Below are 14,118 nucleotides of genomic sequence, written 5' to 3' on the forward strand. Positions count from 1 at the left end.
TTGGGAGGAAGGAGGAAAGTGGAGACCCCACAGTATCCCTCAAGATGCCTTGTGTGGGTTGCAGGTTCTGCTCCGATGAGGTGCTTCTGCGGGAGATGACCTCGGACCCTCTGCTGCGCCAGTACGGGGCGGTGGTCCTGGACGAGACCCAGGCCCGCACAGTACCCACTGACCTCCTGCTGGGCCTCCTGAAGGACGTCCAGCGCCAGCGGCCGGAGCTGCGCCTGGTGGTGGTGACGGAGCCGCCCATGGAGCAGTCCCTGGGCCACTTTTTCCCAGAGGTTCCCCTGGTGAGGGTCCCGGGGTCCGGCCCAGCGCCCCGCCTTACCCACCGGGAGACCCCACTGGGGGAGCGTGTCTCGGCTGCCTCCCAGGCCGCCCTGGAGCTCCATCGGCAGAAGGAGCCTGGAGATGTGATGCTCTTCCTGGCCAGCGAACAGGTGGGCCCTGTGACAGAGGGGTCTCTGTGGGGACCGCGCACCCTGCAGAATAGGACATGAGAGCCACAGTGGGCCCTGACTGCCAGCGTGGGGATGTCCTGCATATACATTGCTGCATGTACATTTCTAGAGGAAGGTTGGGTGGGCGAGATGGCCATCGTTTCTGCTAATCTGGGGTCAGGGCCGTAGCCAGAAAAAAAATTCGGGAGGGGTTTTGAAAATTTCGGGGGGGGGGGGGTTTAACCCCTAGCACACACCCCTCCCCGCTACAAACCTGTCAATATCTGCTTGAGATAGTGCCTGGAGGGACTCTTAATGTTTTGCATCTCATAGACTTAGCATGGGGATTTGGTTAACCAGTTAAAATTCATGAGTAAACCAGGTTTTTTTATAACCTGAAAAATTTCGGGGGGGGGGGGGTTGAACCCCTAAAACCCACCCCTCGCTACAGGCCTGTCTGGGGTCCTGGTTGCAGTCACCTTTGCAAAGTGCCTGAAGGCTTCACCTGGTCAAGGATGGCTGCCTCCGGGTTGTGCACAATCGCAGCTTGTGGGGAGAGCAGAAGTTCCTTGCTGAGAAAGCATCTCCACTGCTTGCTGCACACACTTCTGGCTGCAGAGGTGACCCCTAAGTGCCCATTTGGGTCCTTAGCCTTCTGCATTTTCTATTGCTCTTTGACCCATGATCATGATCCTCCCTCTGCAGGAAGTCAGCGAGTGTTGTGAGGCCATCCGCCTGGAGGCTGCCACCCTGGACCCTGCGCTGGGCCCGCTGCTAGTGCTGCCCCTCCACCCAGCTGTGGGGCGAGAGGTCCAGCGGGTGTATGAGGCAACAGACGGGGACCGGATGCGCCGGATCATCGTCTCCCACTGGATGGCGGACGCAGCCTTCTCCATGGGGAGCGTCAGGCATGTCATTGACTCCGGCCTCGAGCTGCGCAGTGTGAGTACTTGCACGGGCCCTGTGTCTCTATTCTAGAGCCCAGGGGCCTGAAGCATGTCCGTTGTGGATATTGATAGGGCTATTACTCATACTAGCATTCAACACGGTGGAGCCCTTGGGTGATTTGAATGACCTCTCCAGTGAAATCTGGCTGGTGGCATGGGATGGAGGGAGTTGTCCAGACTTTTTGGAAGGTGAGCTCAGTTGACCCCTCCAAGGCCAAGCATGCATGGTGGCCACCTTGCCTTCGTGGCGGGGGGCAACCGGGATCATTTTGCTGTGATTTCGCCCATCCTGGACTTGCAACCCACCCACCTCCTTATTCTGGTTGCCAAACAAGGAAGGATGTTTCAAGAGCAGCATGGTTTTAATAGTGAATTATTTATTTATTTACAGCATTTATATTCCTCCCTTCTTTCTCACCCCGAAGGGGACTCAGGGCGGATCACATTACACATATAGGCAAACATTCAATGCCTTTTTAACATAGAACAAAGACAAAACAAACACAGGCTCCGAGCGGGCCTCGAACTCATGACCTCCTGGTCAGAGTGATTCATTGCAGCTGGTTGCAGCTGGCTTGCTCTCCAGCCTGCGCCACAGCCCGGGCTGTGGAATGTTATGTTTATTGTATGTTGAAACTGGGCTTGTCCCCATGTGAGCCGCCCTGAGTCCACTCTGGGGAGATGGGAGCGGGATATACAAATAAAGTTGTTATTATTATTATTATTATGTTTGTAAATGTTTTAATGTATTGTTTTAAATTCAATTTAAATGTTTGTTTTAATGTGTGGAGCCCCGGTGGCGAAGTGCGTTAAAGCATTGAGCTGGAGACCGAAAGGTCCCAGGTTCAAACCCCGGGAGTGGCGTGAGCGCCCACTGTTAGCTCCAGCTCCTGCCAACCTAGCAGTTCGAAAACATGCCAATGTGAGTAGATCAATAGGTACCGCTCCGATGGGAAGGTAACGGCGCTCCATGCAGTCATGCCGGCCACATGACCTTGGAAGTGTCTACGGACAATGCCGGCTCTTCAGCTTAGAAATGGAGATGAGCACCAACCCCCAGAGTCAGACATGACTAGACTTAACGTCAGGGGAAAACCTTTACCTTTTTACCTTTAATGTGTACATTGTTTTAATGCACCAAATAGTTATGATAATAATAATAACTTTATTTTTATATCCTGCCACCATCTTCCCGAAGGGACTCGGGGTGGCTTACTAAGCCCAAAAAACAACAAATAGTTGCCTATGTGTAAAACCGCCTTGAGTCCCCTTCGGGGTTGAGAAGGGTGGAGGGGCGCGTATAAATATGGTAAATAAATGAATGAATGAATGAATAAATAAATAAGCCAATTGGCCATTGGTTTGGGCTTTCCTGCAGAGTGCCCCACAGACTATGGGTAGGAGAAGGGGAAGTGTCACTCACTGAATGGGTCATGCCCACAGTGTGCCTCGGTTCTTCCCTCAGGGGACCCCACCAACAGTACAACTGCCTTTTTGATTAAAAGGTCTAGGCCCCTCTGGCCAGAAGGTATCTAGTTATTTAGTTATTTATTATATTTCTACATCCCACTCTTCTCACCTCAAAGCGGCTTACAGTTTGGCCACTTCAGAGCCACATTGCAAAAACACAGTCTATAAATTGGATACAATACAAATCAAAGCACATTTAGCATAAAATACAAGACAAAAATCACACAAAGCGTAATAATAATGTCCGGAAATAAGATATAAATAAATATTAAGCATTAAACATATTTAAACCCCATTACAATTGTTGTGGAGACTCATCAATTAAACAGTATATTTCACTAAGCTCAGTCATCTATGAGAAATACAAGCTAGTGAGAAAATTAAGAGAAGTCTCCACAAAATAAATAAAAATAAATAAAATCTGAAAACAAAAACAAAAGTCCCCACTAAAGCCTGGGAGGAATAGAGTTGAAAGCTGAGTTTTGGCAGGTACCCAACCATATAACCAAACAAGCTTCTCTAATTCCTCCAATACTTACATGGCCTTTTTTGGGAGCAGCATCCCCCCCCCCTCCATGTGGCAACAAACGCCTTAACCCCCTTCATCTGTACTCACAAGGCCATCCATTGATCCATCTTACACTCTGCCTCTCCTCCTGGACACACAGGTTTACAACCCACAGATCCGGGCTGAGTCTCAGGTCCTGCGCCCCATAAGCAAGAAGCAGGCCGAGGCAAGGAGGCTGAGGGCAGCTGGGAGCCCCCCAGGTGAGCCCTCCTTCGGGTTGGGTGCCCTGGGAGAGGGGGTCAATCAGCCTGCCCCACACGTCACCCACGGCTCCTTCTCTGCTCCTTGCAGGGTCCTGCCTGCGCCTCTACGCAGAGTCCGCCTACGCGCAGCAGCTGCCAGACTTCCCTCCAGCCGGCATCACCGAAGCCAACCTCAGCCGCCTGGTCCTGCTGCTGAAGCGCCTGGACATCGCCGACATGGGGCAGTGCGACTTCCTTGACCGGCCAGGTGTGGGGCTCAGGGACGGGAGGTGGGAAAGGGATGGAGGGCTGGGCGTTCCACCCCTCTGTGGCCTGACCAGCCTGCTCCCCCTTCCCTGTCCAGGCCCCGAGTCTCTCATGCAGGCCCTGGAAGACCTGGACTACCTGGCTGCCCTTGACGATGACGGGAACCTCTCCGAGGTGGGCATCATTATGTCCGAGTTCCCCCTCGACCCCCAGCTTGCCAAGGCCCTCCTGGCCGCCTGTGAGTTCGACTGTGTTGATGAGATGCTCACCTTGGCTGCTATGCTGACAGGTATGTGCACTGGCTCTAGCCAGGTTATGTTGCAGTGTCTGGCCCCTCCCTGCTGGACTCTCATCCCCCCCCCCATCTCTTCTCTGAGGTCAGAGCAGGCATGGGCAAACTTTGGCCCCCAGATGTCTTGGACTTCAACTCGGCTGTTAGGAATTGTGGGAGTTGAAGTCCAAAACACCTGGAGGGCCAAAGTTTGCCCATGCCTGGGCCAGAGCAAGGTCAGTGAAGCACACACGGTTCCCCACCCCTTGCTCTTTGGAAGGAGAATTCTTTCCCACTTGATAGCTGATACATACAATAGAGTCTCAACATTCTGGATTATCCAACGCAGTTTGCCTCCCGCCCCAATCCACAGGTATTTCTGTAGACAGAAAAGATTGAACTTTTTATGGATTTAATTTCCGACAATGTTGCTATTGTAAGTTCATTTTATGCATTTTATACATTATTCAGTTCATTACCGGAGCCCGAAGTCTCAACCATAACATTAACACATTGCCTCTGGGTTCTGAATAAGGATAATTTGGAATATTTTTTATGAATGTTTAATGTATTTAATTTTAATTGATTGGATGTTTTGTATTATTATTATATATGTGTTTTATTGTAAGCCGCCCTGAGTTCCCTATTGGGTGAGAAGGACGGGATACAAGTACTGTAATAAATAAATAAATAAATAAATAAATAAATCTTTATTTTTAGTCCATTTGTTAGTAGCCAATTTTTTTAGGCAATATTTTCACTTTATTGCAATGTTTTGGTGCTAAATTCATAAATACAGTAATTACATTTTACTACATAATGTTACTGCGTATTGAACTGGTTTTTATGTCAATTTGTTGTAAAACATGATGTTTTTGGTGCTTAATTTGTAAAATCATAACGTAATTCAACATTTAATAGGTTTTTCCTTAATCCCTCCTTATTATCCAACATTTTCGCTTATCCAATGTTCTGCTGGCCCGGTTATGTTGGATAAGTGAGACTCTACTGTACTACTTTGAGGACCCTCTCCTTGCCTTTAACAGTAGTGTCCAAACAGACAGCTGTTGGCTTCACCTCTCCAGCTAAGCGCTCCTAACTCTTGGAATCTCAGGCATTTAACATTGGGAAATGTCCAGGCAGCTTAGGAAGATTTTAGGGTTTGTTATGAATGCATGCATACACAGGTTTATATCCACTTGAGAGCAGTTTTTACATCATTTCCAGCATCCATTTATTCAGTTCTTAACACATTGCCTCTGGGTTCTGAATAAGGATAATTTGGAATATTTTTTTATGAATGTCTAATGTATTTAATTTTAATTGATTGGATGTTTTGTATTATTTTTATATGTGTGTTTTATTGTAAGCCGCCCTGAGTTCCCTATTGGGTGAGAAGGACGGGATACAAGTACTGTAATAAATAAATAAATAAATATTGGATACATGTTGCAGTGCTAGTCAAGAGAGACATTCCCCAAACCCCGACTGCCATACAACATCCTCTGGTGGCTTCCAGAGTGTTGGAAATAGCAACCTCCCAATCCTTTCACCATTTATTTGTTAATGTATATATTTGCTAACCTGTATTCTATGACCTCAGTGGAGGTAGATGCATGTTTGCTAATGGACTTCAGTGAGTACAACTATACTTAAAGACTATGGACTATTGATTAAAATCATACCCTGTGTACTCAACACAGAGAAACTACATCCTATCCATAATTGAAATTTAATAAGAAATAGGCCTGTATGTTGAATTAATACAAGATGTTTATGAGTAAACAAGATACATTATTTTTCAAAGAACAATTTGTTTTTTTTATCTCTGAGTGCATATTTAAACCAAAAGGTTTTAAGAGAGTGTTTTGGGCAACTTCAACTACAATGTCAACTTCAAAGAAACAGCCATCCTCTGCTAACCCAATATATTTTTGTAGTGGCATGTCTTTGTCCTTGGCAGTTCAAAGACATGGTTCTTCAATCTTACCGCTGAGTTCCCTGTGTGCCATTACATGAATGCTTCTGAATATCACTTGTTCAGAGGGTTGACTTCTAACAAGGTCATGCTTTTCTTAACAAGTGGTTTTCAAAAAAGTGATCTCCACATATTTATGGAGATTCACATTTGCCAAAAGGATATGTGTCTAGAGCAGGGGTCCCCAAACTTTTTAAAGAGGGGGCCAGTTCACGATCCTTTGGACCGGTGGAGGGCCGGACTATAGTTGGCCACCGAGCAATAATAATAAATAACAACAACAACAACAACAATAATAATAACAAAAAAGAGGGTTGGAAGAGACCCTTTGGGCCATTGAGTCCAATTCCCTTCTGCCTTTGTGCACCAAAAGCACAAGCAAAGCATCCCTGACAGATGGCCACCCAATCTCAATGTTAATAATAATAATAATAATAATAATAAAGAGGGTCGGAAGAGACCCCTTGGGCTATTGAGTCCAATCCCTTTCTGCCTTTGTGCACCGAAAGCACAAGCAAAGCATCCCTGACAGATGGCTACCCAGCCTCAATGTTAATAATGATGATGATGATGATGATAATAATAATAATAATAATAATAATAATAATAATAATAAAGAGGGTTGGAAGAGACCCCTTGGGCCATTTAGTCCTATCCCCTTCTGCCTTTGTGCACCAAAAGCCATTAGTATTGCCCCTGACAGATGTCCACCCAGCCTCAATGTTAATAATAATAATAATACTAATAATAATAATAATAATAATGGTTGTAAGAGAAGAAGAGACCTCTTGGGTCATTTAGCCCAACCCCCTTCTGCCCTTGTGCTGTGGGGGCCGGATAAATGGCTTCGATGGGCCGCATCCGGCCCCCGGGCCTTAGTTTGGGGACCCCTGGTCTAGAGAATGGGTGCAGTTATTTTCCAATACAGAGCAGTGGGGGGGGGGTTGTCATGGGGGGACATCCTCTTTCTGTGTTTCTGCCTGAATTTTCATTCCGTCTCTTCCTCCTGCCCCAGCCTGGCCCTGCTTCCTGACTCCCCAGACCCGCTGGGAGGAAGCGGTGGCCGCCCGGCAACGAACCCTGCTGCACCCGGCGGGAGACCACTTCACCCTCATCAACATCTTCAATGCTTTCCACCAGCGTGAGTGAGGCCTCTGGGGAGTGGAAGGGTGCTGGGGCCACAGGAGAAGCCCAGTTGGCCAGCTTGCCCACTCCCACCACCTTTCTTCCTTCCTTGCCTCCTTCAGAGAGCGACCCGGAGAGCTGGTGCCGGAAGCACGGGGTGAGCGAGGGGGCACTGCGGCTGGCGGGGGCCGTGCGGGCAGAGCTCCTGGAGGTCATGCAGCGGATCGAGCTCCCGGTCTCCCCGCCGGCCTTCGGCTCGGACAGCAACGTCCTCCACCTCAAGCAAGCCCTGCTCTCGGGATTCTTCCTGAAGGTGAGTCCACAGGACCTGGGCAAGCAAGGCTGGGGGGGGGGTCCAATCTTAACTGTCAGGGGTCCCCCAAAAAGCAGGCACTTAGGTTCCCTGGATTTGCAGTTACAGACATGAGCGATATATGTGACATACTCTCTTCTGCTGTGCCTCTCTGCTCTTCCCCTGCCTCTGTGCTTCTTCAATCAAGCACACTGGATCACTGTCTTTCAGCCAAGAGAACCCTCGGCAGCACACTGTTTATTATTGTTCCAAACTGATTTACAGCTACTTACACTCAGACAGTCACGGCAGAAGAGAGACAGAAGAGACAGATCAACCACATGGTCACTGTTTATAAATCACAGCTTATCAGTTCATCTCTGTTGCCACCCCCAGCCGGATATGACATTCCTGGTCTGGCCTCTCCAGACACTGGGTGATATTAACCCTTCAGTTACCCATGCTGCCAGCCAGATGTCTTAGGAATGATTTTTTTCCTGGTACAAGTTCCCAGATCAGTTGTGTCAAAAGTTCAGCAGCAGTTTGCTTCATCAGCACTTTTCACATCGCCAGTTAATCTAATCTTTGCCTCCTACATAATGCCATTTCTCCAGGTTCCAATTTTCTTGTCAAACTTTAACAGGCCCTTGCTAGTCCCCAATCAACAAGTGTAAGCCATATAGCGTTGGCTATAAAGAATTCTTGAGCTAAAGGAAGTGAGATGCAGAGTTCCATCTTAAAAGTTTCAAAACGTTTATTAAAACATAAGAACAATATTTCTTGATAGAAAATAATTGGCTCTAAGCTTTCTCTCTGTTACTTCTAAGTTCAAACGAAAGGAAAAACCTCTAAAGACTGCATATTCCCATGCACACACAACTTAAAGAAAGACTCAGAATGAAAAGAAGGTGAATGAAGGAATGACCATGAGGACTTAAAAATTTAATTTTATCAATATTTGTATGTATGTATTTTTATCCTTTACAATTTTATCTTGTAAATCGCCTAGAGCATCGTGGATGGAGGGCGATTAATAAATAATTAAATGATGATGATGATGATGATGATGATGATGATGATGATGATGATGATGATGAAAGGAACATGCATCCTGTAGAAGTTGAAGTCTACGTCATCAACTAAGATGGGAAGAGAAAGGATAGAGACTGGGTTGCTGTGAGTTTTTCAGGCTGTATGGCCATGTTCCAGTAACATTTTCTCCTGATGTTTTGCCTGCATCTGTAGCTGCTGGAGGTGAGGCAAGTGAAGTGTATATGTATCTGATTTTGCAGCTTCATGGCTACTCAATGCTATTCAAGCTTACTAAGTGCAATATTCACACTTGCTTTAAAAAGACAAAGGGTTTTTTTCCACTCTGGACTTTCCACAGATATATACGAGGGTTATCCAGAAAGTAGATTACATTTTGGAATTAAAAGTGAACAAAGTATAGGAGAAAACATTTCCCATATGCAGTTGAAAGCCACACCCAAATACCACTTCTTAATATAGTCGCCATTCAAATCTAGGCACTTACCATAGCAATGAATGAGCTTGGCAACTCCTTCCCCACAAAACTCTGCCGCTTGCGTCCTCAACCAGCCAGTCTGAGGACGCAAGCGGCAGAGTTTTGTGGGAAAGGAATTGCCAAGCTCATTCATCGCTATGGTAAGTGCCTAGATTTGAATGGCGACTATATTAAGAAGTGGTATTTGGGTGTGACTTTCAACTGCATATAGTAAATGTTTTCTCTTATACTTTGTTCACTTTTAATTCCAAAACGTAATCTACTTTCTGGATAACCCTCGTATGTGTGTGTGTATACACACCCACATACACATACATACCACTTACTTCATTGCCAACAGATCCTCTGAGGATGCCAGTACAGATGGAGGTGAAACATCAGGAGAGAATGTTACTGGAACATAGCCAAACAGTCCAAAAAAACTCAAAGCGAGTGATTCTGGTCATGAAAGCCTTTGAGAACACAAAAGGTAGAGAGAGAGAGAACAGACACAAAAACAACACATTCAGGAGTGAGGGAAAATTATGGGATTCCCACAGCCTAGCTTAAGTCTATTTATCATTCTCATGGAGGACTACAGACTTGAGTGGTGTGAGGTTGAATTCCAATGCTTCTTCCCCACAGGTGGCCCGGGACATCGATGGCTCTGGCAACTACCTGCTGCTGACCCACAAGCACCTGGCCCAGCTGCCCCCCAGCTGCTGCTATCGCCTGCGCCGACCTCCCCCACGGCCTCCTCCCTGGCTGCTCTACCACGAGTTCACCATCTCCCAGGACAATTGCCTGAGTGTCGTCTCCGAAATCCAGCCAGAGATGTGAGCATCAGGGGGGGGGGGGGGAATGGGGGTGGGAGTCATGCAAGTCCATGCCTGTCTCCCATAGCTGTGTCTGTTGGAAATGACTGCACCCAATCTCTGGGCACATATCCCTTTGGAAATAAATGGCAATCATAACCTTACTGAAAAGGTAAAAATGATGCCATATCTGCTTGACAAATGTGAATCTCCATGAACATGTATGTGGAGACCACCTTTTGAAAACCACTAGTCAAGAAAAGCACAACCTTGTTAGAAGTGATATTTAGAAGCATTCATGTAATGGCACACAGGGAACTTGGCTGTTAGACTGGAGAACCATGTCTTTGAACTGCCAAGAACAAAGACATGCCACTACAAAAATATTTTGGGTTAACAGAGGATTGTTGTTTCTTTGAAGTTGAAATTGCAGTTACAGTTGTAGTTGCCTAAAAAGGTATACACTCCCTTGAAACCTCTTACTTTAAAATATGTCCTCAGAGACAAAAAAAAGTCTTCTTTGAAAATTAATATACAGTAGAGTCCCACTTATCCAACATTCGCTTATCCAACATTCTGGATTATCCAACACATTTTTGTAGTCAATGTTTTCAATACATTGTGATATTTTGGTGCTAAATTCGTAAATACAGTAATTACTACGTAGCATTACTGCCTATTGAACTACTTTTTCTGTCAGATTTGTTGTATAACATGATGTTTTGGTACTTAATTTGTAAAATCATAACCTAATTTGATTTTTAATAGGCTTCTCCTTAATCTCTCCTTATTATCCAACATATTCGCTTATCCAGCGTTCTGCTGGCCCGTTTATGTTGGATAAGTGAGACTCTACTGTACCTTGTTTCCTCATAAACCTATTGTATTAATTCACCATCCAGGCACATTTCTTATTAAAGTTCATTTATAGGTAGGATGTAGTTCTCTCCATGTGTTGAGTACACAGGGTATTATTCTTACTCAATAGTCCATAGTCTTTAAGTATAATTGTACTCACTGAAGTCCATAAGTCATACTCGTCTACTGAAGTCCAAAACGGCAACATGCATCCACCTCCACTGAGATGTAAAGTACACTTAACACATTGAAGTGTATAATCACACACCTCCACCGAGGTGTGATGCAAACTGACTACAAAATGGAGTCCTGAGTCTGAACATGCTCAGTTACAATCACAGGTCTATAGTCCCTCCCACACCAGTCAAACTGGCAAATCAACATACACATAGAATACAGGTTATCAAATATACACATTAACAAATGAATAGTGAAAGGCTTGGGAGGTTGCTATTTCCAACCCACTTTGGTTTGTGCCTTTTATTTATTTATTTATTTATTTATTTACATCATTTATATTCCGCCCTTCTTACCCCGAAGGGGACTCAGGGCGGATCACATTACACATATTAGGCAAACATTCAATGCCTTTTTAACACAGGACAAAGACGAACAACATAGCTCCGAGCGGGCCTCGAACTTATGACCTCCTCGTCAGTGACTCATTGCTCTCCCGTTTGCGCCACAGCCCCGGGCTGTGTTTGAGCTTTTGCTTTGTTTGAGCTTAGTAACGGCATTCGGAAAGGTGTTTACGTTGGCTTCCCTTCCTGCAGGTTGGCCCAACAGGCCCCCCAGTACTACCTGAGCAATCTGCCGCCCAGCGAGAGCCGGGACCTGCTGCTGGAGCTGCGAGAGAAGCTTTCGGGCGAAGAGGAGGAGGAGGAGGAGGAGGGAGTGTCCCCGGCGAAAGTGGCCTCCTCACCACAAGACGAGGGGCCAAACGCCACCAAGGCCGCCACCGCCTCTGAGGGCAGAGAAGACGTCTGTGTGGTGCAGTGAGGACAGAGCAAGGCTAGGCCTATACCTGCCCAGGAGGGGAAATCACTGGGGAAAGGAGGAGGAGGAGGGCCTCAGGCCTGCGTCATTGGCATCCTCTGGGGCGGCACGTGGTACCCTGGGCTTCGGAGGGGCCTTGGGGGTGCCTGGGGGTGCAAGAATGGGTGCTTTCTGGGAAGAGCAGGGACTCAGGGCCATGTTTCCCTTGATGTGGACGCTTTGCGGAGTGACTCCCACCTGCCCCCAGGCACCTGGAGGCCAGGTAAGAAGCCAGGTAGGACAGGGTTAGATGGGGTGACGGGGCTACTTGCAACGTGGAACTCGTGCCCTGTGCTTCTGCTGATGGGGGTTGGCTGCACCCTCCCTGCACCTGGGACACCTGGGAACGTCTCCCCGGAGCCTTTGTTCCCGGTGCGTGGCAGTGCTCAACCCACGGAGGACCATAAAGCTCCTATCTGCCCTGAACGGTTGGACAAGTCTCAATCCTCCTGTAGCGGGTCAGTGGTCGCCTGAGTTGCCGCCAGTCATTCCTGGGGCAGGAGACCCCTCGTGCGGGTCGGGGGTGAGAAGAAGGCCCTTCACTAAGGAAACAGCATGGGGGGCCCTTTCCTTTGGGGGTCCTGCTCGCCCTTGACTTGGACGTCTTGGCCTGCATCCCTTTGGCCTTCTGTGGGGCACGAAGCCCCAGGCGGGGGATTTTTCCACAAGGGAAGAGGGTGGGCGTGGGGTGTGCGTGTGTGGCTTGCTCATGGGAATCTCATGGGGGGGGGGGGGATTGTGCACAATAGTCTTTGTGGGCTGATCGTAAAGGACACAATCGCAATCTGGCTGCCCTCCGCTCTAAGGGCTTACTGTGTGACTCCTTTCGGAAACACGAAATAAATAAATCAAGAGATCAATAAAGCTTTTTAAACTCCCGAACGTGTCTGGTGCAGTTTTGAATCCCCAAAACAATGTAGTTCCCAATCTGTGTGCGGGCCACGAAACCTAAAATAAGGTCATGAGTTCGAGGCCAGCCCGTGCCTGTGTTTGTCTTTGTCTCTGTTCTATGTCAAGGCATTGAATGTTTGCCTTTATGTGGGCAATGGGATCCGCCCTGGGTCCCCTTCGGGGTGAGAAAGAAGAGCGAAATATAAATACTGTAAATAAATAAATGGAGGGAAAATTGGCGCCAGGGCCTGTTCCTGGGGTTATTTGGGGTGCCGATTCAGAAATTTGTGTTGGCTAGACCACATCAGCTCTACATGATGAAATATGGTTTTCTGTGGGCGAGCAGATGGCGACTGCTGGGTGGCATCTGTCCTGTATCAGAAACTAGAGCTGATGTGGTCTCTCCAATGCAGTGTTCTGAATCAGCACCCCAAAGAACCAAACCGAATCTCAAGCTTACCAGAAACGGATTTCTAACCCTTTTGGTACTAATGTTGGAGAATGGTTCCTGGTCAAGTGGTCTCCGGCCAAGCGGTCCCTAGTCAGAGTCCCTGGTCAAAGTGGTCCCTGGCCAAAAAAAGGTTGGGACCCACTGCTTAAAAGGAATATATTGCAGAATGGGCAAGGCAAGAGTTGTGTAGCTGAGGAGGAGGTGAGGCAATCTGCAGGCCTGGTCGTTAAAACCAGGGCAGGAGGCGCATCAAACCCAAATCCTTGCCGGTCATAAGAAGTGGGCAAAGGACCGGCCAGAATCTGGAAACGGACCCAATGCCACATTTTGCTGGTCCCTTTGGGCCACTCCTGCCTTCTCACTCTGGTCACTATGAAAAAATGGGCTTCCATAAAGGATGAGGACATCCACTGAGGAAAAATGAAACGGGGAGAGTGAACCAGGCCTTCCTTAACATCATTCTGGTCTTGCTGCATAAATAAGGGTCTAACGCAGGGGTCCCCAAACTTTTTAAACAGGGGGCCAGTTCACGATCCTTCGGACCGTTAGAGGGCCGGACTATAGTTGGCCACTGAGCAATAAATAATAATAATAACAGCAATAATAATAAAAAAGAGGGTTGGAAGAGACCCTTTGGGCCATTGAGTCCAATCCCCTTCTGCCTTTGTGCACCGAAAACACAAGCAAAGCACCCCTGACAGATGGCCACACAGCCTTAATGTTAATAATAATAATAATAATAATAATAATAATAATAATAATAATAATAATAATAATAAAGAGGGTTGGAAGAGACCCTTTGGGCCATTGAGTCCAATCCCCTTCTGCCTTTGTGCACCGAAAACACAAGCAAAGCACCCCTGACAGATGGCCACACAGCCTTAATGTTAATAATAATAATAATAATAATAATAATAATAATAATAATAATAAAGAGGGTTGGAAGAGACCCTTTGGGCCATTGAGTCCAATCCCCTTCTGCCTTTGTGCACCGAAAACACAAGCAAAGCACCCCTGACAG

At 47.0% G+C, this 14,118-nt stretch overlaps 1 protein-coding gene across 1 annotated transcript in view; it reads left to right on the plus strand.

Annotated features, from left to right (window-relative positions):
- Positions 1-12,633, plus strand: part of dqx1 (DEAQ-box RNA dependent ATPase 1) — a 20,338-nt gene extending 7,705 nt beyond the window's left edge. The window contains exons 4-12 of the mRNA XM_062983664.1: positions 65-440; positions 1,146-1,382; positions 3,526-3,625; positions 3,717-3,875; positions 3,972-4,163; positions 7,139-7,264; positions 7,371-7,561; positions 9,693-9,883; positions 11,494-12,633. Of these exons, the coding sequence (XP_062839734.1) occupies positions 65-440; positions 1,146-1,382; positions 3,526-3,625; positions 3,717-3,875; positions 3,972-4,163; positions 7,139-7,264; positions 7,371-7,561; positions 9,693-9,883; positions 11,494-11,719 (1,798 nt within the window). The 3' untranslated portion in view covers positions 11,720-12,633. The remainder of the gene's footprint in view (positions 1-64; positions 441-1,145; positions 1,383-3,525; positions 3,626-3,716; positions 3,876-3,971; positions 4,164-7,138; positions 7,265-7,370; positions 7,562-9,692; positions 9,884-11,493) is intronic.
- Positions 12,634-14,118: the final 1,485 nt, after the last annotated feature.

The sequence above is a fragment of the Anolis carolinensis genome, chromosome 5, assembly GCF_035594765.1.
Source record: "Anolis carolinensis isolate JA03-04 chromosome 5, rAnoCar3.1.pri, whole genome shotgun sequence".
In the NCBI taxonomy this organism is placed as follows: domain Eukaryota; kingdom Metazoa; phylum Chordata; class Lepidosauria; order Squamata; family Dactyloidae; genus Anolis; species Anolis carolinensis.